This window comes from Rhinolophus hipposideros (assembly GCF_964194185.1).
Source record: "Rhinolophus hipposideros genome assembly, chromosome: X".
Taxonomy (NCBI): Eukaryota; Metazoa; Chordata; class Mammalia; order Chiroptera; family Rhinolophidae; genus Rhinolophus; species Rhinolophus hipposideros.
Window position 1 is genome coordinate 33,890,517 of NC_138046.1, and position 27,059 is coordinate 33,917,575.

At 37.9% G+C, this 27,059-nt stretch overlaps 1 protein-coding gene across 6 annotated transcripts in view; it reads right to left on the reverse strand.

Annotated features, from left to right (window-relative positions):
• The window catches only part of GRIA3 (glutamate ionotropic receptor AMPA type subunit 3), a 652,505-nt gene that overhangs the window by 142,475 nt on the left and 482,971 nt on the right, over positions 1 to 27,059 (reverse strand). For all 6 annotated transcript variants that reach the window (XR_013992917.1, XM_081042112.1, XM_081042113.1 and 3 more), the window contains one exon: positions 9,635 to 9,833. Coding sequence is in view for 5 of the 6 variants with exons in the window: in XM_081042112.1 (XP_080898238.1) it covers positions 9,635 to 9,833 (199 nt within the window). In the remaining variant the exon portion in view is untranslated. The remainder of the gene's footprint in view (positions 1 to 9,634; positions 9,834 to 27,059) is intronic.

Below are 27,059 nucleotides of genomic sequence, written 5' to 3' on the forward strand. Positions count from 1 at the left end.
TCATTTGATCTATGACAAAAGAAACAATAAAATTCACTGAGGGTAAAGACAGTATATTCAATAAGTGGTGCTGGGAAAACTGGACAGATACATGCAAAAAAAAAAGAAACTGGAGTACATTTTTACATCATATACAAGAATAAACTCAGAATGCATTAAAGATTTAAATGTAAGATCAGAAACCATAAAACTCTTAGAAGAAAACATAGGCAGTAAACTTTCTGACATTGCTCTTAGTGATATTTTTTCTGATCCATCTCCTTGGTTAAGGGAAACAGCTGCTAAAATGTAAACAAATGGAACTACGTCAAACTCAAAAGCTTTTGCACGGCAATGAGAACCATCAACAAAATAAATGCTGAATGGGAGAAGATATTTGCCAGTGATACATCTGATAAGGAGTTAATACTCACAATTTATAAAGAACACATACAACTCAACACCTGATAAACAAACAATCCAATTAAAAAATGGCAGAAAACCTGAATAAACATTTTACTAAAGAGGACGTACAGATGTCTAATAGGCATAAAAAGATGCTCAACATCAGTAATCATCAGAGAAATGCAAATTAAAACCATAATGAAGTATCACCTCAAACCTGTCATGATGGCTATCATCAATAAAATCAACAAAGAACAAGTGTTGGCATGAATGCGGAGAAAAGGGAACACTCATGCATTGCATGGTGGGATTGCAAATTGGTGCAGCCACTATGGAAAAATTGTTTGGAGGTTCCTTAAAAAATTGAAAATAGAACTACCATATGATCCAGCAATTCTATTTCTGGGTATTTATCAAAAGAAATCCAACACACTATTTCGAAAAGATGGATGCACCACTGTGTTTCCTGCAGTACTCTTCACAATAGCCAAGATATGGGAACAATAGAAATGCCCATAAATAGACGATTGGATAAAGAAATTGTGGTACATATATACAAAGGAGTATTACTTGGCCACAAAAAAGAATGAAATCTTACCATTTGCAACAACATGGATGGACCTAGATGATATTATGCTAAGTGAAATAAGTCAGACAGAGAAAGACAAATACCATATGATCTCACTTATATGTAGAATCTGAAGATCAGAATAAACTAACACAAAAAACAGAAATAGACTCAGATACAGAGAACAAACTGATGGCTCCTGGATGTGAGGGTGGTTGGGGTGATGGGTGAGAAAGGTGAAGGGATTAGGTAGTACAAATTGGTAATTACAAAATAGTCATAGGGATTTGAAATACAGTATGGTGAACATAGTCAATAATATTTTGAAAACTATATATAGTGTCAGATGGGTACTACTTTTCCGGGAGATCACTTCATAAATTATATAAATGTTTAACCACTATGTTGTACACCTGAAACTAATGTAAAATAATACTGAATGCCAACTATAATGAAAAAAAATAATCATGGGGATGTATAGTACTGTATAGGGAACATAGTTAATAACATTCTAATAATTATGTACAGTATCAGATGGTTAATAGACTTATTGGGGTTATAACTTCATGAGGTATATAAATGTTTAATCACTATTGTGATTTGTACACCTGCAAATAATAATAATAATTAATAGGTTGTGGAAAAATATATATGCACCCCTATGTACACTGCAGTGTTATTTACAATAGCCAAGATATGGAAGCAACCCAAGTATCCATCAAAGGAGAATTGGATAAAGAGGTTGCATATATATACAATGGACTATTACTCTGCTGTAAAAAAGAATGGCATCTTACCATTTTTGACAAGTTGGATGGACCTGAGGGTACTATGCTAAGTGAAATAAGTCAGATTGAGAAAGGCAAATACCATGTGATCTCACTTATATGTGGAATGTAAAGAACAAAATAAATGAACAAACAAAACAGGAAGAGACTCATAGATGCAGCAAACAAACTGATGGTTGTCAGAGAGGAGGGGTGTTGGGGTGCTGGGTGAAAAAGGTGAGGGGATTAAGAAATACAAATTAGGAGTTAGAAAATAGTCATGGTGATGTACAGTACAGCATAGAGAATATAGTCAATAATGTTGCAACAACTACATATATTAGACAAATCAGGGGAAATCACTGCATAAATTATATAAATGTCTCACAACTATGCTGTACACATGAAACTAATGTAAAATAATATTGAATGTCAAATGTAACTAAAAAAAAAGAAGTAAATTATTTAAAAATATAAATAAAAAGTGACTGGAAAACATTCAGTAAGCTAAGGTGAGAGAAAAATATCATATGGTTGTTTTTACCTGGTTGGTAAAAACATAGCAGGTTCTCAGAGAAAGTAAAGTTAATTCTTACACCAAAAGAGGATAGAAATGTCTCACCAGGATCTTAGTACAGTTCCTAACATCTTCTAAGTACACAGTAAATGTTAGCTCGTGTTGCTGTTATAATATTATTATTTGTAAAGTGCAGAAATATCTCTTTTAACAACTCTTAACAGAAGTCAGAGCATGATACTATGAAAATTAACAAAAGGAAACCTCACTAAAAAGGAGTTGGGAGGCCCCAAGGGGAAACTCTCATGCCCTACCACTCATCCCCAATTACCCCAAACAGGAAGAGATTTACCTTTCATCTCCAGCAGGACGATATTTTGTACTTTACTACCCCAGCGGGAGGAAGGAAATTTTTTCTCCTTGCTCGGCAATACCTCAGCCAGTGAGAGACTGTCACAGCTTGGGGATGAGGGCAATGAAAAGCCACTACACTTGAACTCCCAGTTTCCTCCTATGAATTTTTTGTTTGCAACAGCCCCTCCCAACTCCCTCTTTTCCTTTATAAAGGAACACTCCTCCTCTTCTTTGTTATCAAAACTTGCCTATGGTTTTACTATAGCTTGTGTGTCCTGAATTGCAATTCTTTGCTCTTCCAGAATAAACACATTTTTGCTTGTAAAAAAAGAAAAAGGAAGAGAAAGAAAGAAAGAAAGAAAAAAAGAAAGAAAGAAAGAAGATAGAAAATGCTATGTTTGTGTCTATACGTGTAAGAGAAATTCTGAATGTGTAAGCAGAATCTAAATACTATTAGCAGGGACTACTTCCCAAATCACTTTGGGAGGGCTCTTATTTTTGGTGCTTGTATTTAAAAAATTAAAATTAAAATTAAAATGACCTGTGACAACTGTAACAGAGTCTAGTGTGAAGACAAAACATTCTCCATAAGTAATTCAATTGTGGTTTATGAGGTTTAGAATGCTGAAACTCAGAAGCCAGAACAATACCCTTGGTGGTCTCCAGATCAAGTTCAATTCTTCTGTCCTGTCTAGGGCACTGGCGTAACTCACATCTCTCCCCACTCCTCGCCTTTTATGTTTATTTTCTTGAAGGAGTTTAAATTAGTATAACACATTTCATTTAAAAAAAAAAACAACCTCCTTTTATCCCCTGAACTATCTTCAGTGAGGATATGGCCAAGTATCTGGAAAAGAAATCAAACATCATATGGTAGTTGTCTTCTAATATTTCTAGGGATCTGAAGGCAGAGGGAATTTTAGAATTGTTTTTTTCTCCCAGTGCTACTTTTTAACATGAATCTGTAGCAGGTTAAATTTTCAAAACCTAGTGGAAAATGATCATTTCAGTGCAGCTTTCCAAATCATGTGGCATTTCTCTGGGCAATGACAATAAACTTGTTGACTTGTTTCTTAGTCTGGGTGTCTCCACTTCTGGTTGGGACATTTAGTTTTGGTGCTGCTGTCTGAGGAAATCTGTTTTCAACTCAAGAGGGTTTTTGGTAATATTTCAGATGTCTCTTCCAGCTGCATCCATTTTGCTCCCTCCCTTTCTGCCTTTCCTGATGGAACAGGCTCCTCTGTGCCAGTGAGTTTATGTGATTTATAAGATTACAACTAAGGATAGCTCAGCAAGTGAAAGAAACAAAGGAATCATTTAAACTCTTGCTGCATTAATTGATTTCAAGTTTTTTTCCAAAATGTGTCAGAAATCCACAAAAACCAAAAAGTTGATATTTTGATTATTTTATGCATTTAATAATAACAATTTGAGCTGCTTTGTATATCAATGACATTGTTTTTATGTATAAAAATTTCGGATATATTCATTTGGATATATCTGACTGTCGCGGCAAAAGGGTTAAAAGACCAGCATTTTAATGGCAGCCTTACCCAGGAGGAGTAAAAATGTCTGCAGGGCAAAATCAATTAATGTGATACACCACATTAACAAAATGAAAAATAAAAATCACATGATCATATCAATAGATGCAGAAAAAGCATTTGATAAAATACAGCAACCTTTTATGATAAAAACCCTTAAGAAAGTGGGAATAGAGGGATCATATCTTAACATAATAAAGGCCATATATGACAAACCCACAGCTAACATCATACTCAATGGGGAAAAGCTAAAACCATACCCCTAAGATCAGGAACAAGACAAGGTTGCCCACTTTCTCCACTTCTATTCAACATAGTACTGGAAGTTCTAGCCACAGCAATCAGACAAGAGAAAGAAATAAAAGGCATCCAAATTGGTAAGGAGGAAGTAAAATTATCATTATATGCAGATGATATGATACTATATATAGAGAACCCTAAAGACTCCACCAAGAAACTATTAGAACTGATAGATGAATTTAGTAAAGTAGCAGGATATAAAATTAATATTCGGAAATCAGTTGCATTTGTATATACCAATGATAAAATAGCAGAAGGAGAAATTAAAAAAACAATTCCATTTACAATTGCTCCAAAGACTATAAAATATCTGGGAATAAATCTAACCAAAGATGTAAAGGATCTGTACTCAGAAAATTATACAACACTGAAGAAAGAAATGAAAGAAGACATAAATAGATGGAAACACATTCCATGTTCATGGATAGGAAGAATTAATATAGTTAAAATGTCCATACTGCCTAAGGCAATATACATATTCAACGCAATTCCTATCAAACTACCAACGACGTTTTTCACAGAAATAGAACATATAATCCTAAAATTTATATGGGACCATAAAAGACCCCGGATAGCCTCAGCAATCTTGAGAAATAACAACAAAGTGGGAGGTATAACGATACCTGATTTCAAACTATACTACAAGGCTACAGTAATCAAAACAACATGGTACTGGCATAAAAATAGATACATAGATCAATGGAACAGAATAGAGAGTCCAGACGTAAATCCATGCCTATATGCCCATCTAATCTACGACAATGGAAGCAAGAATGTACGATGGGGTAAAGACAGTCTGTTCAATAAGTGGTGTTGGGAAACCTGGACAGACACATGCAAGAAAATGAAGCTGGACTACCTACTTACACCATATACAATAACAAATTCAAAATGGCTTAAAGACTTAAATGTAAGATCTGAAGCCATAAAATATCTAGAAGAAAATATAGGAAGAAACTTCATGGACATTACCCGGAGTAAGATTTTCACTGATATATCCCCTCGCGCGAGCGAAGTAAGAGAAAAAATAAACATGTGGGATTACATCAAACTAAAAAGTTTTTTCACAGCAAAGGAAACCATCAATAAAACAAAAAGGGATCCTACTGTATGGGAAAAGATATTTGCCAATGATATATCTGATAAGGGATTAATATCACAAATCTATAAAAAACTTACTCAACTCAACTCCAAAAAAACAAACAACCCAATTAAAAAATGGGCAGAGGAGTTGGGGAGACATTTCTCTAAAAAGGACATACAGAAGGCAAGAAGACATATGAAGAAATGCTCAACCTCACTAACCATCAGAGAAATGCAAATAAAAACCACAATGAGATACCACCTCACTCCAGTCAAAATGGCTATTATCAATAAATCAACAAACAACAAATGCTGGCGCGGATGTGGAGAAAAGGGAACGCTAGTGCACTGTTGGTGGGACTGCAGATTAGTGCAGCCACTATGGAAAACAGTATGGAGGTATCTCAGGAATCTGAAAATGGAACTACCCTATGATCCAGTAATTCCACTCCTAGGCATCTACCCGGAGAAATCCAAAACTCCAATTCAAAAATCTGTATGCACTCCTATGTTTATTGCAGCACTTTACACAATAGCCAAGATATGGAAACAACCGAAATGCCAATCGGTAGATGACTGGATTAAGAAGCTGTGGTACATTTATACAATGGAGTATTACGCAGCCATAAAGAAGAAAGAAATCTTATCATTTGGAGCAACATGGATGGATCTAGAGAACATTATGTTAAGTGAAATAAGTCAGAAAGAGAAAGACAAGTACCAGATGATCTCACTTATATATGGAATCTAAAGAAAAGACTATGTGAATGAACTAATCAGAGACAGTTTTGGGGACGCAGAGAAAAAACCGAGAGTGGTTAGATGGGTGTGTGGGAGGGGGTTGGGGATAAGGGGAAAGGTGAAGGGATTTGGAAGCAGCTGGTAACCACAAGATGGCCTCAGGGTTTTTTTGAAAATTAATTTGGGGAAGGTACTCTATAATGTTGTAAAGATTTTGTTGGGTATCCGATGGACATGCGTCCTATTTGGGAGACCACCTCAGGGATACTGTGGATACTTGATCATGGCATTGTACACCAGAAGCTAAACATTAATGAATGCCAACTATAATTTGATATATATAATGTGATGGTTCAGTGTGAGGTCGGAGGGATAGTGGATGGGGGGAGGGGGGTTCACAGTATGAGGGATATAAATGATGAACATCTAAGTATTACCTTGTTTTGTACACCTGAAACTAATAAATAAATAATTAAAAAAAACATTAAAAAAAAAAGAAAAGACAGAGTTCAAAGTATAGCTACAAAGATGTCAGAAACAAATGCTGGATGGATTTGAAAATAAATGCACTGCTTTTGCATTTGAAAAAAAAAATGTCTGCAGGGCAATTAGAAAGGAATTTTATTTTATTTACTTATTTCTCTTAGGGGAAGATCCAGAGGGCTGGCCTCAGGCTGTTTTATGGCATTATTATTTGGTCCCTGTAGTTTTAGTATGGAAAAAATGAGCTCATGTAATTTTTGTGAATGTTACATGTGATCTTGTTTTATCCTAAAGTTCAGAAAGCATGCAATCAGAGTTCCCCAATTTTTTCATGTGTGGAAGAGTTATTATTTTTAAAATTGCCTTGAGATTATTGAGGATTGAGGGGGACGTGACATGCTATGGCAGGTAAGCCCCTGAGTGAGAGATGATGTGTTCTTGCTGGCTGCTTTCTCTGATCTGTGGAACTCAAGGAGGGTGGAGTAGAGACATAGAGAGGACAAATAGCTTTGAGAACAATTGGTTGGGCCCCCCTATATTATATGAATACAAAGCTTACCCTTTGTTATGTTTAAATAACATTTTAGTACAAGCAGGCTAAAAGAGTCGATTTATCTATACTGCTCGCTTCCGCACTGAGATCTTCAAAATTTGTGTGCTGCCCTTAAGAACTTTCCTATAAAGTCCTAATGCTGTTACCAGCAATCAATCGGAGAAAACTAAAAAGTGGCACGTGGAAATTAGAAAATGATTTGCACTTCCTTATATCTAGAAGTATCCAGCTCCTTCTCTAATCAGATTTTCAACAGTTCCATTTCCATACAAATTACTCATTGGCTGCAAAGGTCACTAGGAATTGGTGAGCATAAGAAACCGTAAACCAATTAGAATGTGGCAGTAGCTTTGCTTAGAATTGAATGTTGATTCAAATTGACTCCAGTAATATGATGCTCTGTAATTGAATGGGTTAGTACATGCTTTCATGATTTTTGAGAAAGACTTAAAATGTGTAGGGGATGGGCTGTGGGTTTGGGGACAATGACTATTTGGTCACACTTTCAAGACTTTATGATAATAAATAGTCCCAGAGGTCCTTCTTTGCCTGCAATATGGATGGATTGCTTTTAAAAGGTTAATTGGAAATTGATGCCATCTATTGATTACCATATAAAGCATACCTTCCTAATTTCTAATTGTTGTTGAAGGAAAAATGCTTTCCCGTGGAACAAGTATTTCTCATCAAAGGGTATGTCTGGTGTCTTGATAGTCTAAGTGGTCAATTGTTTCATTTAGCAACTTGATGCCTATTGGGATGGTGAACATAAGCTCTTTTGAAGTTGATACCAAACCAGATTTCCATGGAGCTGATTATGGGCTAACTACTCAGCAGATGGAAATCCCTGGCTTCCTGCCCTGAAATGTGTGAGTGATTTCATAGGAACAGGAGATTATTCCCAGATAAACTTCTGGTACTGTCATAGTAGTGATGGTCAAGGCCAGGTTATTTACAGAGGGTCTTCGTATCATTTTTAAAAAAAAATTAATTTTGATACTTCCAGTACTGGGCTCCTCTCCCTGGTTGGAGATTATGATCTGCTTTGTCAACAGTGGTAGAAGTGAAATAGGGATATCCAGAGTCAATGAGAATTTTCGAAGGGTCCCAGAACTATCTGTTTCTCCTTCAGAGAATGAAAAGTTTTTAGTTAATTGCTATAATTTCAAGAAACACACTCCTCCTGGTTTCTCACAAAATAATTGGACAAATCTCATGATAATACATGTAGAAATATATTTCTTACTGATTTCTTGAAACAAGCTGGTTTAAACAATATTTCTTTACTCTGGACCTTTGAGGAAAAGTCAGTAATTACACCTGTCATCCAATAACTTAATTATTGGTTGGATAGAAAGACTAAACATTTCCTCTCTACCTACTACACAAGTGGTTTTTGAATCATTGCTAGAACCAGTTGCAGTGATTAAAGTAGCAGGCAGTGATAATGCATAGAATGGGTTCATTTTCTAATGGAAACTAGCATATTTTCCCAGTTGGGGCAACTGAAAAAACATTTGCGTTCTTAATGACTTCATTGGTAGCCTTTCTTATAGTCCAGTTGCTATAGAACAAAGATCTTGATAGTTTATGTGAAAATGGTCTGTCTGTTATATTATCCTTCTATAATTCTCTGTCTCTATCTCCTTTTATCTTTCCTCTTGACAGTGTTTATGTAGTGTTACTAACTTTTGCTAGTCAGCAACTTGCTGTTTCCCCACTAAGATTTGGCCTATAGAGGGGAGAGTTTGAGGGCAGAATAAGTGTACTCATGAAATTAAAACAGTTATCAGCTTTCCTGAAAATTGAGTTATCAGCATGTACACGAATATTTGAAACAACTGTAATAAATTTCAATAGAAAACCAATGTCTAAAATTAAATATGTAATTTTATAGTCCATCACTCCTCAGAGTCTCAGACAGAGTCAATTACCTAACTTCTGTGAACTTCTGAGACATAAAATCACCACTTTTGTACAAGCAAGAAGGGAGAATAGATATCATTTAGTTCAATTGCCTCATTATTCAAGTAAGGGGACAGAGGCTGACAGAAGCTAAATAACTTGCTCAAGGACAATCACTTTGTGGCAGGATTGGGATTCAAACCGGGGAGTTCAAGCTTAGAGCTCTTGACATGCTATTTATTATGTCACAAAGGAGTCTTAGTTCTAAAGAATAATGAATTAGATCACCAACCAAAGAGTGCTGTTTTTAAGATGCTATAGCTTGATAACATTACCAGTCTTTCCCAACCCTCCCTTAAAAGCACTGTGAATTTGCCCTTGTTAGAAAATGATAAAATAAAAATCAGCAGTCCCAAATAACTGCAAAGAACTTACTCTGAAAAATTCTTTTGTTGATCCTGAGTCCAGGGTCCCGTATGCAATTTCAGTCTGCTTAGCTAAGTCTTCAGCACTCTCTATGGGAGAAACCATCCTCTCCACAGTCAGAAAAGCAGCAAGATTGGCAGTATAGGAAGAAATTATGATCAGGGTGAAGAACCACCAAACCCCTCCAACAATGCGCCCGGAGAGTGACCTACAAAACAAAACAAAGACCAATCCAGACCCAGAGGGGCCAGATTTCAGTTTAAGAAATATTTATCTTTATTTCTGGAAAGAAAATTGCTTTCAATGTATTTTATGAAGGAGGGAAGTAAATGATGTCAAGGAATTAACACATCAAACAAAAGTAACACATCAACAACACCCCATGTCATGATGACAAATGATGATGATTCATGCATAATTCTCTTCAGGCCTATGCGGGTTTCAAAGCATGGTTGTTAGTTTTTTTTCAATCACAGGAAAAAATATCTTCTTTGTGCCAGTTCCAGCTCACATAGTAATTTTACTTATCAGATTTTTTTCCCTTGAACTTTGCTGGGCACACCTGTGGAAGACTGCTCCATTTCCTTTAAGGCAAGTGGTTCTCAGCTTTACCTGCAGAGTAGAATCATCTGAAATCTTTTTTAAAAAGCTCAAACTCAGGCCTATCCAAGAACAGTTGACTCAGAACCTGGAAGGTCGAACCTAGACATATGTATGTTTCTGAAGCTCACCAGGTAATTACAGTGTGGAGCCAAGGTTGAGGACCACTGATGTAAGGTGATGTCATGGGAGAAACAAACAGTCATAATAAACATTTACATATTTGAAGATAAATGGGTAGGTGCTGGTGAGTATTCATCACTTTGAGTTTAATAAATTTAATAAAGACATTGCCATTTTGTGGAGTTGGTCACTCATGGGGCAAGGAGCCATAAGATAATATTTATTATTATCTTTATATAAATGGCTATTGGGGCTCCGGAGCTTAGCTCCAGGGATCAAAACTCTTCCCTTCTACTAAGACTTAGCACATGGACAGGCCTCAACTGAAGCAGGCAACTACCTGTATAATAGGATTTGTGAGGCACTAAAAGGTTTGTCTTCCCCTCACCCCACACCAATAACCAAATAAACAAAATCACCCTTACCGGCCTATCATAGAAATTCTTACTATTGGGATTACCCTCTGCATTTTCTTCAGGAAGCTTGATCAAAATGTAACACTTGACTTCAACAGCACCCATAATGACTTTATTCTGGATTAGTCTATCCAATTAGTAGTGAATGGGACAGAAGATAGGCAAGTTTTAATAAGGGAAAATTTTGTTCTTAAATGTAACTATGAATTGGCATTACCTGGGGTGTTTGATAAAATGCCGATTCAGAATATCTGCATTCCTTTTTAAAAAAGGAAAAGAACCTGCATTGCTTTTTAAAATGTATTTTTAAATTATCATTAACATGATATTTTATTAGTTTCAGGTGGACATGATAGTGATTAGGCATTTATATACCTTGCAAAGTAATACCATGATAAATCTAGTGACCATCTGGTATCATACATAGTTATTATAATATTACTGACTATATTCCCTATGCTATACTTCACATCCCTGTGACTATTTTTATAACCGGAAGTTTGTGCTTCTTAATACCCTTCACCTCTTTCACCCATGCCCCCACCCTTTAAGCATCACTGGTGATTGCAGTGGTCTGCAAACACAATTGAGAAATGTTATTCTTCTACATTAGTGATTCTCAACTCTACCCGCACATCAATATCATCTGGGGAGCTGGAGAGAAAATAAATCAAAACAACAAAAAACTATGCCTAGGCTCCACCCCACATCAATTAAATCAGAATCTCTGGTGGTTGAGCCTAAACAACAGCATTATAAAGCTTGGTGCAGCCAGGATTGAAAGTCATGGTGCTACATCATGAGTACTACTCAGGGAAAAGGTCTATGGGAAGTTAGGGGGCAGTGTGAGGACATTGAATGTTCAGAGATGTGTGATGGCTTGCAATGAGGAAACTTCGTCTCCTTCACAATGTTGCTGAAGGCTGGCTTTGTCTGCAGAAATGAAACTCTGGTCGCTAGATTTTATAAAACATTGTCACATTATCCCTAGGGTAGTTCTGTTCTGTGGCAGAGCTCCATCCTGGTTAGGCTATGTTCTCTCATGCCCAGAAAAGCTCACAGGAAAAGAACTTACTCTGTTATAAAGTCAAGAATAGGTATAGGAGCCTGGCACATTTCCAGGCTATGTGGGAAGAGGGTAGTTCTGGGTTGTAAGACGGCAAATCAAGCTCTCCTTTGTACTTACATTTTACCACTTTGAAACAAATCTAAATTCCTGTGCCCCAAGATAACCTTTTATTAGCCTCTGGAAAATTCAGTTGTTTAAGATTTTGCACTTTGATCAAATAATTCTGGCAGGTGTTTTGATAGTGTTCTTTATTGATTAACTACCAGATTTCCCCGAAAATAAGACCTAGCATGATTTTTCAGGATGACATCCCCGGAACATAAGCCCTAATGCGTCTTTTGGAGCACAACTTAATATAAGACCTGGTCTTACTTTTGGGGAAACACAGTATAACAAAACTACTTGATTTTTTTAAAAAAACTCTGTAATTCCTATCGATCCCTGGATGCTTAAAACAACCCTTATTTATTTCTGAACATCATCACTTGTAGCTTTTCAGATGTGAAAATCTGCTTTGCAACAGATTTTTCTAATAGTTGTCCTCTCTCAGTATCTTAATGGTGAACATTTCCCTTTTAATCAGAAAAGAGGTTAAAACATCTGGGTGAGTCAGAAAGAATGTCACACTTCCAAATGCTAAAAGTTTACAGAATACTTCAATAATGAATTTGGAGCTTTCATAGTCTTCCTTCATTATTGCTTACTTCATATACGTTTAATTTATTTTTGACTGATCTGACTCTGGAAGTAATTTAATGTATAAAAAAATAATCCTCCAAAGTAGTATTTATAGTAATAGGGTAATACAAATAAAAGCAATAATAGCTAACACTTATAGAGCACTTCCTATGTGCCAGAGTCCTAATTGCTTTCTATGTGTCAACTCTTTTAATCCCTATGGTTAGGTACTATTTTACAGAGAAGAAAACGGAGGTATTGTACGGATAAAGAAATTGAGACACAGGGAGGAAAAATAAGAAATAAATAATCTATACGTATACAATAAGAAAGAAATGCCCACATTTTTGTAGTATGAAATATTCATAATTGTATATGAAAATTCAGAATGGTGTGTAAATTATAAAAGGTGCAATGTTCCTAAAAACACTGAGAAATATAATTGTAGAAAAACCAAACATGTTTGTATAATTTTTGTTTATTATCCGTTGTTCATTTAGAATGGAACTGTGAATGCATTCTTATTTGGAATGGTGGGATTTTACTGAGACCAAGGGGAAAATTGATTTTGGAGTATTTCCAGAATCACGGTTTGATATGGAAAGGGGTATATTATGCTGTTGTAAATACTAATAATAGTTTATGCATTGTCTGTTTGAAATGTGGAGAAAATACAGTAATTTATGGAAATTACAATTGTGCCATTCTACTGAGGCTAATGGATTATGTGTCTGTGTGATCTAAAATCAAACCTGCATATCATAATCAAATTTTGGCCACCATAAGAGCTGACTCAATCATGTGCTTAATCTGTATGACTTAGTTGAGATTGGCTGTTGACATAACTAAAAATAAATCCAAATGCAAAATGGTCATTTTTGTGGCCTCCTTGTCTATATGGCTATTGACATTGGTAATTATACAGCTAATAGTATGCTATACTTATGGGCATGGATAATTTTGGTAAATATCCACATAGAAATGGTATAATAGTATCCAGAATCCTCAGCATAGATGGAAGAGGGAGCTTCCTTGGAATCAGTGTTGAATGTACAAGGTTGTATTCAACATTTCCCCCTAAGACAATAGTTTTGAGAAGAGTATTGGTGGAATTTCTACCACTTTCCTCCCTTCTATGGCATTGATGCCTAAATTGTTTCACTGGGAAAAGGTGCAGTGTAACTCATAGGGAAGAAGTTCTATAAGAATTTTTACATTTCCCTTTTCTTATCAGTGAAACTATAGCCATTTAAACCCACATTTCACATGGAGACTATATAAAAACTGACCGATGGGTCAGCCCCATGACATTATTTTATTTTTAATTTTTTAATTAAATTTATTGGGGTGACAATTGTTAGTAAATTTACATAGATTTCAGGTGTACAATTCTGTATTACATCGTCTATAAATCCCATTGTGTGTTCACCACCCAGAGTCAGTTCTCCTTCCATCACCATATATTTGATCACCTTTACCCTCATCACCCCCCCCCACCCCCTTACCCTCTGGTAACCAATAAATTATTGTCTGTGTCTATGAGTTTTTGTTTCTCATTTGTTTGTCTTGTTCTTTTTGGTTTATATACAACATATCAGTGAAATCATAGGGTTCTCTGCTTTTTCTGAGCCCCATGACATTCTTAAAAGACCTATTAAAACAAGACAAGACTTTATAATTTATTTAAAAAGACCTGTCACTTTCCTGTATCTTTCCCTTCATTACTGCAGCTTTAAAATGTTTAATATTCATTTCAAATAGTTTTGTTGCACAAGACAGATTTTGAGATTAGCATAATGAAATGACTGTAAAATGCTGAACATTTAGTATTTACAAAAATGCATTTTAAGGACCATATCATACCTTTCAAAGAAATGTAAGAGGAGGTGTGAAGTTAATGGAAGTAAATTAGCAACAAGAGAAAAGTAGACATAAAAATACTGCAAAAATCTTTGTTTACGGTGGCCAAGACATGGAAACAACCAAAATGTCCTTTGATAAGTGAATGGATAAAGAAGTTGTGGTATATATACACCATGGAATACTGTTCGGCGGTAAGAAAAGATGATATAGGAACATTTGTGACAACATTAATGGACCTTGAGAGTATAATGCTAAGTGAAATAAGTCAGACAGAAAAAGCAGAGAACCATATGATTTCATTGACATGTGGTATATAAACCAAAAATAACAAAAGAACAAGACAAACAAATGAAGGGTGACGTCATAGGAATGGCGGTAGCTGGGCACATTTTCTGAGTTCTCCTCCGGATCTTATTACAAATGGAACATATAACCCATCAAACAACTCTTTGCTCATCACGCAGAACAGCTAAGAGACTTCTAAGAGACTCGTGGAAAGATTACTTGAAGGTGCGCAAATTGGGCGAGCAGGGGAAGAAGGAAGGGAGCAGAGTAGAAATATGCGGTCTCCTGGTGGAATCAGGCTGGCGGCGGCTGCGGCAGCGGCGGTAAACCGCAGCTCTAAAGACACAGTGAGATATAGAACACCAAGGATTTATTTGCTCATCACGCAGAACAGCAGGGAGACTTGTGGAGGAATTACCTGAAGGTGAACGCTGATTGCGAGCAGGGGAGGAGGCAGGACAGCGAAGTGGAAGCGCGCTCCCCCCCCCCCACGGCGGAACCGAGGCTGGCACGCGACCGCCGCCACGGCGCCCAGGATGGAGGGCAGACTCGTGGAAGGTTTGCTTTGGGGTGCGCTAGGTGGGCAAGCGGGGGGGAGAGAGAGAGGCGCAAAGTGGAAACGCGCCCCCCCTCCAAGGCGGAGCCCAGGCCGGAGGGCGACTGCTGCACCAATCCCAGGAGGGAGAGGAGACTCATGGAAGGTTTGTTTTGGGGTGCACTAGTAGGGCAAGCAGGGGAGGAGCGAGGAGGGCAAGAGGAAACGCACTGCGCTCTCCCCACCACCCACGGTAGAACCACGGCCCTGCAGCGTGCCCACAGCAGCAGCGGCAGGCAGCACCCGGGGCTCTAGAGTCCCACGGGAGCCCAGGGTGCAGCAAAGAGCGCAGGGTCCAGGAGGTGGGATCTTTCCCTGCATCCCACAGCTGATCGCTCCCGCCGGGGCGGGCAGCTTGTGGGCCCTAGGGCAGACAAAGAACTCAGACGCCACACCTGGGCCCCTCACCCCACTTTTGGAATACTCCCCCTGCCCTTCCAGAGACTTAAACTGACCCCTGAACTGAGGAGTAGTGTCAGATTACAGAGGGGTGTCTGTTCTCAGGCGGTGGGAAGATTGGCAGCCAGCTCTGACTTTCGGAAGAGGCTGGGAGAAGGGGATTTTCACTGGACGAGGAGAGAGGACAGTCCCACACCCCCAGCCACCACCTTTTCGGGCCTGTGGGAGGAGTGTAACGTGGCTGGCCTGGGAGAGAGAAGACCCCTCCATCCCCAGCCCCCACCCACTCTGGCTGGCCTGGGGCGGGGCAAGGGCAACCGCGGAAGCACTCCCTGAGTTCAGCAGTAAGTGGCAGACGCAGCTCCCAGCTTTCAGCAGCTTAGAGATCTCCCACCCGCCCCCTGGCACACACCCACGGAAGGAGGACCCTAAGACTCAGGAGTACTGGGCACAGGGCTGGTGGAGCTACTCTCACGGTGCATTTGTGCAGGAAAGGAAAGAAACTGCACGGTCTCTCTGAAAACTGTCATCCAGACCCCTCAGCCTCTCGCATTTAAATCTACACTCCCAAATTCACTCTGGGCACCAGGTGACCAGCGCTGCCTGCACAATAGGCAGGGAACTCTTTGGCACAGCGGAGGACAATCTGGAGATTACTTGGTGGGCTTAAGCCAAGACTGGTGCTGCTTTTTGTTTTGCTTTCCTTGGTGTGTTTTTTTTTCTGCTTGTTGTGATTTACTTTGTTCTGCCTTATTTCTTTGATATCTTTGCCTGTGTTGAGTGGGGATTGTCAGTTGTATTTTACATGTGAATGTACTTGATTTATTTTCTTTGTTGTTGTTGCTGTTGTACTTGGTAACCTGATTTGTGCTGAAACTGCCCTAACAGGGCCCAGCTTAAGAGGCACAGGATTCAACATATCCAGAAGCCAACTCAGGACCAAACCAGAGTACTACTGGATTTGACCTACAAGTCACACAACCAGAGAGAATTCTCTGAAGGCACAAGAGCCCATAGAAGCCAAACCTCATTTAAGTGGCCAACCCTCACCCAGCAGAACACCCTGCGGTGGGCAGAGCCAAATTTCACAACTAGATGGCCTAGGAGTTAAACCCACCTACTCACAAGCAAAAAGCAATTAAAGTTCTTCTTGAACAGGACAATATACTAAACACACAAACCACGTGTGGAGCACATGCAGAGGAGAAGAACAAAGTACTCCGAATCAAATATAAAGGACACATACTACATAAGATAACCCAGCAAGAACTAAGAGCTCTAGGGGATCTTCCTAATACATCAAAGCAAACACAGAGAGTCAGTCATAATGGGGAGACAAAGAAACATGTCCCAAATAAAAGAACAGAAGAAACCTCCACAACTGGAACCAAATGAAGCAGAGGTAACCAACCTGTCAGAGACAGAGTTCAGAACACTGGTGATAAGAATGTTTAAGGAGCTTAGAGAAGACATAAAGAAGGATATAGAAATCATAAAGAACAACCAGTTAGAACTAAAAAAGGATATAGAAATCTTAACGAACAACCAGCTAGAACTAAAGAACACAATTACGGAAATTAAGAACTCACTTGCAGGAATGACTAGCTGGTTAGATGAAGCAGAGGATCGAATCAGCGACTTAGAAGACAAGTTAGCAGAGATCACTCAAACTGAACAACAGAAAGAAAAAAAGAATGAAAAACAATGAAGATGGGTTAAGAGACCTCTGGGATAACATCAAGCGCAACAACATGCGCATCATAGGAATACCAGAACGTGAAGAGAGGAAGCAAGGGATTGAGAACATATTTGAGGTAATAATGTCCGAAAACTTCCCTAACATGATGAAGGAAACCAACATACAAGCCTAGGAAGGGCAGAGAGTTCCAACCAGGATAAACCCAAACAGGCCCACACCAAGACACATTATAGTTAAAATGGCAAAGCTTAAAGACAAAGAGAGAATCTTAAAAGCAGCAAGAGAAAGGCAGAAGGTTATGTACAAGGGAACTCCCATAAGGCTATCAAATGATTTTCCTACAGAAGCATTGAAAGCCAGGAGGGAGTGGCTGGAGATACTCAAAGTGATGGAACACAAAGGTCTACCACCTAGATTGCTTTATCCAGCAAGGCTATCATTTAAAGTTGATGGAGAGATAAAGAGCTTCCCAGAAAAGAACAAACTGAAAGAATTTATTACAACCAAGCCAGCATTGCAAGAAATACTAAAAGGACTTCTGTAAATAGAAGAAAGATGAAAACAATTTACTACAAATTTAAAAATGGCAATAACTATGTACCTATCAATAATCACTTTAAATGTAAACGGATTAAATGCTTCGATCAAGAGACATAGGGTGGCTGAGTGGATAAGGAAGCAAGACCGTTGTATATGCTGTATACAAGAGACTCATTTCAGATCAAAAGACACACACAGGCTGAAAGTGAAGGGTTGGAGTAACATATTTCATGCAAATGGCAGCGAAAAAAAAGCTGGAGTTGCAATACTTATATCTGACAAAATGACTTTAAAATGAAGAACATATTAAAAGACAAAGATGGGCACTATATAATAATAAAGGGATCAACCCGACAAGAGGACATAACCATAGTAAACATCTATGCACCTAACTAGGCGCACCTAAATATATAAAACAGATACTGATGGACATAAAGACAGAGATCAACAGGAACACTATCATAGTAGGGGACTTCAACACACCTCTGACAACAAGGGACAGGTCCTCCAGACAGAAAATCAATATGGAAACAACAGCCTTAAATGATAATTTGGACCACTTGGATTTAATCGATATTTTCAGAGCATTTCACCCCAATGCTGCAGAATACACGTTCTTCTCAAGTGAATATGGAACATTTTCAAGATAGATCCTATGTTAGGACACAAAACAAGCCTTGATAAATTTAAGAAAATTGAAATCATACCAATTGTCTTCTCTGACCACAGTGCTATGAAATTAAAAATGAACTACAGGGAAAAAAACCCAGGAAGACACACCAATTCATAGAGGCTTAATAACATGTTACTAAATAATGAATGGGTCAAGCAGCAGATCAAAGAAGAATACAAAGGATATCTCAAGACAAATGAGAATGAGAACACGAAGACCCAAAATCTATGGGATGCTGCGAAAGCAGTCCTCAGAGGGAAGTTCATAGCACTGCAGGCCTACCTAAAGAAACAAGAAACATCACTAATTGACAGTTTATCTTCACACTTAAGGGATCTGAAAAAAGGACAGCAAAATAAGCCCAAAGGGAGCACAAGGAAGGAGATAATAAGGATCAGAGCAGAAATCAATGAAATAGAAACCAGAAAAACAGTACAAAAGATCAATGAATCCAAGAGTTGGTTCTTAGAGAAGATAAACAAAATTGACAAACCTTTAGCCAGACTCGTTAAAAAAAAGAGAGAGAGGACCCAAATTAATAAAATCAGAAATGAAAGAGGAAAAGTGACAACAGACACCACAGAAATACAAAAAAATTTAAGAAATTACTATGAGCAACTATATGCCAACAGATTTGACAATCTGGAAGAAATGGACAATTTTCTAGAGGCGCACAACCTTCCAAGGCTAACTCAAGAAGAAACAGAAAGCCTGAACAGTCTGATTACCACCAGGGAAATTGAATCAGTAATCAATAATCTCCCAACAAACAAAAGCCCTGGACCAGATGGCTTTACAGGTGAATTTTTCAAAACGTTCAAAAAAGAATTATCACCTATTCTCCTCAAGCTCTTCCAAAAAATCCAAAAGGAAGGAAGACTCCCAAACACTTTTTACAAAGCCACTATCACCCTGATCCCAAAAGCAAAGACACCACAAAAAAAGGAAACCACAGGCTGATATCTCTAATGAACATAGATGCAAAAATTCTCAACAAAATATTAGCGAACAGAATTCAGCAATACATTGAAAAGATCACACATCATGATCAAGTGGGATTCATCCCTGGTATGCAGGGGTGGTTCAACATCCTCAAATCAATTAATGTGATACACCACATTAACAAAATGAAAAATAAAAATCACATGATCATATCAATAGATGCAGAAAGAGCATTTGATAAAATACAGCATACTTTTATGATAAAAACCCTTAAGAAAGTGGGAATAGAGGGATCATATCTTAACATAATAAAGGTCATATATGACAAACCCACATCTAACATCATACTCAATGGGGAAAAGCTAAAACCATTCCCCCTAAGATTAGGAACAAGACAAGGTTGCCCACTTTCTCCACTTCTATTCAACATAGTGCTGGAAGTTCTAGGCACAGCAATCAGACAAGAGAAAGAAATAAAAGGCATCGAAATTGGTAAGGAGGAAGTAAAATTATCACTATATGCAGATGATATGATACTATATATAGAGAATCCTAAAGACTCCACCAAGAAACTATTAGAACTGATAGATGAATTTAGTAAAGTAGCAGGACATAAAATTAATATTCGGAAATCAGTTGCATTTTTATATACCAATGATAAAACATCAGAAGGAGAAATTAAAAAAAAAACAATTCCATTTACAATTGCTCCAAAGACTATAAAATATCTGGGAATAAATCTAACCAAAGATGTAAAAGATCTGTACTCAGAAAGTTATACGACACTGAAGAAAGAAATGAAAGAAGACATAAATAGATGGAAACACATTCCATGTTCATGGATAGGAAGAATTAATATAGTTAAAATGTCCATACTGCCTAAGGCAATATACATATTCAACGCAATTCCTATCAAACTACCAACGACGTTTTTCACAGAAATAGAACATTTAATCCTGAAATTTATATGGGACCATAAAAGACCCCGGATAGCTTCAGCAATCTTGAGAAATAAGAACAAAGTGGGAGGTATAACGATACCTGATTTCAAACTATACTACAAGGGTACAGTAATCAAAACAGCATGGTACTGGCATACAAATAGACACATAGATCAATGGAACAGAATAGGGAGTCCAGAAGTAAATCCATGCCTATATGCCCATCTAATCTACGACAATGGAAGCAAGAATGTATGATGGGGTAAAGACAGTCTGTTCAATAAATGCTGTTGGGAAACCTGGAGAGACACATGCAAGAAAATGAAGCTGGACCACCTCCTCACACCATATACAAAAATAAATTCAAAATGGCTTAAAGACTTAAATGTAAGATCTGAAACCATAAAATATCTTGAAGAAAACATAGGAAGAAACTTCATGGACATTACCCGGAGTAAGATTTTCACTGATATACCCCCTCGCGTGAGGGAAGTAAGAGAAAAAATAAACATGTGGGATTACATCAAACTAAAAAGTTTTTTCACAGCAAAGGAAACCATCAATAAAAGAAAAAAGGATCCTACTGAATGGGAAAAGATATTTGCCAATGATATATCTGATAAGGGATTAATATCACAAATCTATAAAAAACTTACTCAACTCACCTCCAAAAAAACAAACAAACCAAATAAAAAATGGGCAGAGGACTTGAGGAGACATTTTTCTAAAAAGGACATACAGAAGGCAAGAAGACATATGAAGAAATGCTCAATCTCACTAACCACCAGAGAAATGCAAATAAAAACCACAAGGAGATATCATCTCACTCCAGTCAAAAGGGCTATCATCAATAAATCAACAAACAACAAATGCTGGCGCGGATGTGGAGAAAAGGGAACGCTAGTGCACTGTTGGTGGGATTGCAGATTAGTGCAGCCACTATGGAAAACAGTATGAAGGTATCTCAGGAATCTGAAAATGGATCTACCCTATGATCCAGTAATTCCACTCCTAGGCATCTACCCGGAGAAATCCAAAACTCTAATTCAAAAATCAGTATGCACTGCTATGTTTATTGCAGCACTTTACACAATAGCCAAGATATGGAAACAACCGAAATGCCCATCGGTGGACGACTGGATTAAGAAGCTGTGGTACATTTATACAATGGAGTATTACACAGCCATAAAGAAGAAAGAAATCTTATCATTTGCAACAACATGGATGGATCTAGATAACATTATTTTAAGTGAAATAAGTCAGAAAGAGAAAGACAAGTACCATATGATCTCACTTATATGCGGAATCTAAAGAAAAGAATATGTGAATGAACTAATCAGAGATAGTTTTGAGGACACAAAGAAAAAAACGAGAGTTGTTAGATGGGCGGGGGGTGGGGGTTGGGGTTAAGGGGAAAGGTGAAGGGATTAGGAAGTAGCTGGTAACCACAAGATGGCCTCAGGGTATTTTGAAAATTAATTTGGGGAACTTATTCAATAATGTTGCAAAGATTTTGTTGGGTATCCGATGGACATTCGTCCTATTTGGGAGACCAACTCAGAGATAATGTGGATGCCTGATCATGGCATTGTATACCAGAAGCTAAACATTAATGAATGCCAACTATAATTTTATATATATAATGTGATGGCTCGGTGTGAGGTAGGAGGGATAATTGATGTGGGGAGGAGGGTTCACAGTGTGAGGGATGTAAATGATGAACGTCTAAGTATTACCTTGTCTTGTACACCTGAATCTAATAAAAAAATATAAAAATAAAATAAAATTTATATGGGAAGACAAAAAAAAAATAAAAGGCCGAAAAAAAAAAGTATGTTGTTTAATCTCCAAAAAAAAAAAAAATGCTGTATCTAAAGTATTGATTTTGAACTCTGTGAAATATATAGGTTTGCACTGTATCTATCAGAATTTTTACCTTTCATAAAATGATGAGCTACTAGCATCATTTACCTAAAAATAAATGATAAAATCACTTGCTTTCCAAAAAAAAGACAAACAAATGAGAAAGAAAAAAAAGTACTGTGAAATAACATACAATGTTGTTATTATCTGTAATTGTAAGAAACTAGAGTTTCTAAGTTAGTAATAAAACATGTTTTATGACACCTGAAACATAAAAAAAGTGAGCTATGTGTTGTAGCCTTCATCCTGTAAGTAAATTTTAAAATCTGCACTAGCTTCACAAGGTGAAGAGCTGAAACTGCAAATTGCTTTTACTTTTCACAAACTCTTTATCATTCCACGTTCCCCTCTTTTTTTCTTTCAAAGTATGCATTATTTCTACACTCCACTCAATGGTGCGTCTAAGACAGATTTTTAAAAAATGTGCAGAATCATATATCAAAAAAAATGGCGGCGTGAGGTGAGCCTCTGTAACGCTCCCCTGGAATTTACAATGAATCGGACAACAATAACTCCACAAAAAACTCCTTGCACAGCAGACAGGCAAGACGAAGAGGCCGACTACTGAATTCACCTCCAGGTGGGTGAATCGCACGAGCGGGGGAGGAGGGAGAGGAGAAGTGCGGAGACGGAGCCACGCGGGCGCAGGACACAGACCTAGCTCAGTGCTCGGAGCCCGCTGCTCCCGATCTTCCGCAGCTGCGGGAGAGGGAAGGACTCGGACTGCTAGGGCTCCGCTTACGGCCCACAGGGCTGAGGGGGCAGCATACAAAACCGCTGAACACAACGCTCGCTCACGGCAGACCTTGGAGCAAAAACAGAGGGAAGAGGGCTGAAATCCGTGGTTTAAGCCCTCACTGCTGAGCAGAGAACGGAAGCCTTAGGCACGGAGACTAGCCGCCCCGTGCCTACCCTCCCAGAGCTCGCCCCGCCCCCACCTGCCCGGTGCTAGAAGCGATCAAGTAGCAGTGTCGGATCAAAGGACGGAATATTTGCTGCTCTGAGAACTGTGGACCGCAGACACAGATTCGCAGCTCAACTAGTTCCGGCAAAGGGGAGGGAGCTATGGAAGCAGGACTGGCTGTGGTGGTGGTCGCCGCCATTGCTCTGGGCCACCTCTCACAACTCACCCCGCCCCTGGCCCGAACTATCTGGGCGGATCCCTGCAGGAGTAAACAGAACTGCTGAAACAAACGGGCTCTGAATCTGGTGCAGAAAGAGCTTTGGAATTCCAAAAGCTCTTCGCATACCTATCAACCTGTTGCAGAAGACACTCCTGTAGATGTCTAGGAAGAGAAATAGTAAATCAGTGATTGCCATGAATAACCAAGGCAACAAGATAGTTCAGAAAGAAAGTGAAAAGTCTCCAGAAAAGGAACTTAGAGATATGGACCTTTGTGATTTAAATGACAGAGAATTCAAGATCGCAATTCTGAAAAAATTGAACGAGGTGCAAGAAAACACAGAAAGGCAGTTTAATGAACTCAGAAATACAATCAAAGAACACCATGAGCATTTTACAAAAGAGATTGAAATCTTGAAAAAGAACCAAATAGAATTTCTGGAGATAAGAACTCAATAGAAAAAATTAACAATAAAATATTCAGCTTAGGTAGTAGAGTTGACCAGATGGAGGAAAGAATCAGTGACATCGAAGATAGGAACCTGGAATTTACACAGAGGGAAGAAGAAAGAGACTTGACACTTAAAATAAATGAAAGAACTCTACAAGAACTTTCTGACTCCATCAGAAAGAGCAATATAAGAATAATGGGCATACCAGAAGGAGAAGAAGGAGGGAAGGGAACAGAGAATATATTCAAACAAATCGTCGATGACAACTTCCCAAACATGTGGACAGAACTGGATCCTCGAATCCAAGAAGCAAATAGAACACCTAATTACCTCAATCCCAACAGGCCTTCACCAAGGCACATTGTATTGAAGCTGTCTAAAATCAATGACAAAGAAAGAATCCTCAAGGCAGCCAGGGAAAAGAAGACGGTAACTTACAAAGGAAAGCCCATTAGATTATCATCAGATTTTTCAGCAGAAACTCTACAAGCTAGGAGGGAATGGAACCAAATATTCAAACTATTGAAAGAGAGAAATCATGAGCCAAGAATAATATATCCAGCAAAAATCTCCTTTAGATATGAAGGAGGAATAAAGACCTTTCCAGACATCCAGAAGCTGAGGGAATTTTCTAATACACGACCTGCACTACAAGAAATACTAAAGGAGGCTATTAGACCACCATCAACAGGGACAACTTGTGGCAAACGAAACATAAAAAGGGGGAGTGTAAAGGCCTGAACTGGAATATGGGAATAGAGAAAGTAAGCGTACTGAAGAAACTGGAATACTCTAAATATCAAACTTTCTTTTACATAAACTCAAGGGTAACCACTCAAAAAACATCCAAATCTGAAATATATACTGTAATAAAAGAAGAAACAGAGGGAAACATTATAGAATACCACCACACAGAAATAACAGACAACAACAAAAAGGCAAAGAAACAATGGAGACACAGCCTTACCAGAAAACTAAAGACAGAATGACAGGAAATCCTCACATATCAATAATCACCCTAAATGTAAATGGACTGAACTCACCAATAAAGAGACACAGAGTAGCAGATTGGATCAAAAAATTAAACCCAACCATATGCTGCCTACAAGAGACACATGTCAGCTACAAGGACAAGCATAGACTCAAAGTGAAAGGTTGGAAATTGACACTCCAAGCAAATGGTACCCAGAGAAAATCAGGTGTAGCCATAATGATTTCCGATGAAACAGACTTCAGGGTGAAAAAGATAACAAGAGACAAAGATGGACATTTCATAATGCTAAAGGGGACTATACAACAAGAAGACATAACAGTCATCAATATTTATGCCCCCAATCAGGGAGCACCGAAATATACCAAGCGACTACTAACAGAACTAAAGGGAGAAATTGACCAAAACACAATTATACTAGGGGACTTAAATACATCATTGACAGCTATGGATAGATCATCCAAACAGAAGATAAATAACGAAATCGCAGCCCTAAATGACACATTAGATGAATTGGACATAATTGACATTTATAGAGCACTTCATCCTAAAACATCAGACTATACATTCTTTTCTAGTGTACATGGAACATTCTCAAGGATAGACCATATATTGGGACACAAAATCAGCCTCAGCAAATTTAAGAAGATTGAAATTATACCAAGCATATTCTCTGATCACAAAGCTTTGAAATTGGATGTCAACTGCAAAAAGAAAGCAGGAAAAAACACAAATACATGGAGATTAAACAACATACTTTTAAAGAACGACTGGGTCAAAGAAGAAATTAGAGGAGAGCTCAAAAGATACATAGAAACAAATGACAATGAAAATACATCCTACCAAAATTTTTGGGATGCCGCGAAAGCAGTTTTAAGAGGGAAATTTATATCATTACAGGCCTATCTCAAGAAACAAGAAAAATCCCAAATAAATAACCTCATGTTACACCTTAAAAAACTAGAAAAAGAAGAACAAGCGAAACCCAAGGTCAGCAGAAGAAAGGAAATAACAAAAATCAGAGCAGAACTAAATGAAATAGAGAACAAAAGGACAGTAGAAAAAATTAATGTGACAAAAAGCTGGTTTTTTGAAAAGATTAACAAAATCGACAAACCCTTGGCTAGACTCACTAAGATAAAAAGAGAGAAGACACTAATTAACAAAATCAGAAATGAAAAAGGGGAAGTTATCACGGACACCACAGAAATACAAAGGATTATCCAAGAATACTATGAAGGACTATATGCCACCAAATTTAATAACTTAGAAGAAATGGACAAGTTCTTAGAAACATATAGCCTTCCAAGGCTGAATCATGAAGAACTGGAAAATCTAAACAGGCCGATCACCAGTAACGAAATTCAATCAGTCATCAAAAACCTTCCCAAAATCAAAAGTCCTGGACCAGATGGCTTCACCAGTGAATGCTACCAAACCTTCAAAGAGGATCTAATACCAATCCTGCTCAAACTCTTCCAAAAAATTGAAGAAGAGTCAGTACTCCCTAACTCATTTTATGAGGCCAACATTACCCTGATACCAAAACCTGGTAAGGACAACACAAAAAAAGAAATCTACAGACCTATATCTCTGATGAATATAGATGCTAAAATCCTAAACAAAATTCTAGCAAATCGAATACAACAATGCATTAAAAAGATTATTCATCACGACCAAGTGGGGTTCATCCCCGGGGCACAAGGATGGTTCAACATTCGCAAATCCATCAATGTGATACATCACATAAACAAAATAAAGGACAAAAATCATATGATTCTATCAATTGATGCAGAAAAAGCATTGATAAGATACAACATCCATTTATGATTAAAACACTTACTAAAATTGGTATAGAAGGAAAATACCTCAACATAATAAAGGCCATATACGACAAGCCCTCAGTTAATCTCATAATTAATGGTGAAAAGCTGAAGCCCTTTGCTCTACGTTCAGGAACACGACAAGGTTGTCCCCTATCACCTCTGCTTTTCAACATAGTGTTGGAAGTCCTCGCCAGAGCTATCAGGCAAGAGAAAGAAATAAAAGGCATCCTAATTGGGAATGAAGAAGTTAAATTGTCACTCTTTGCAGATGACATGATGCTATATATAGAAAACCC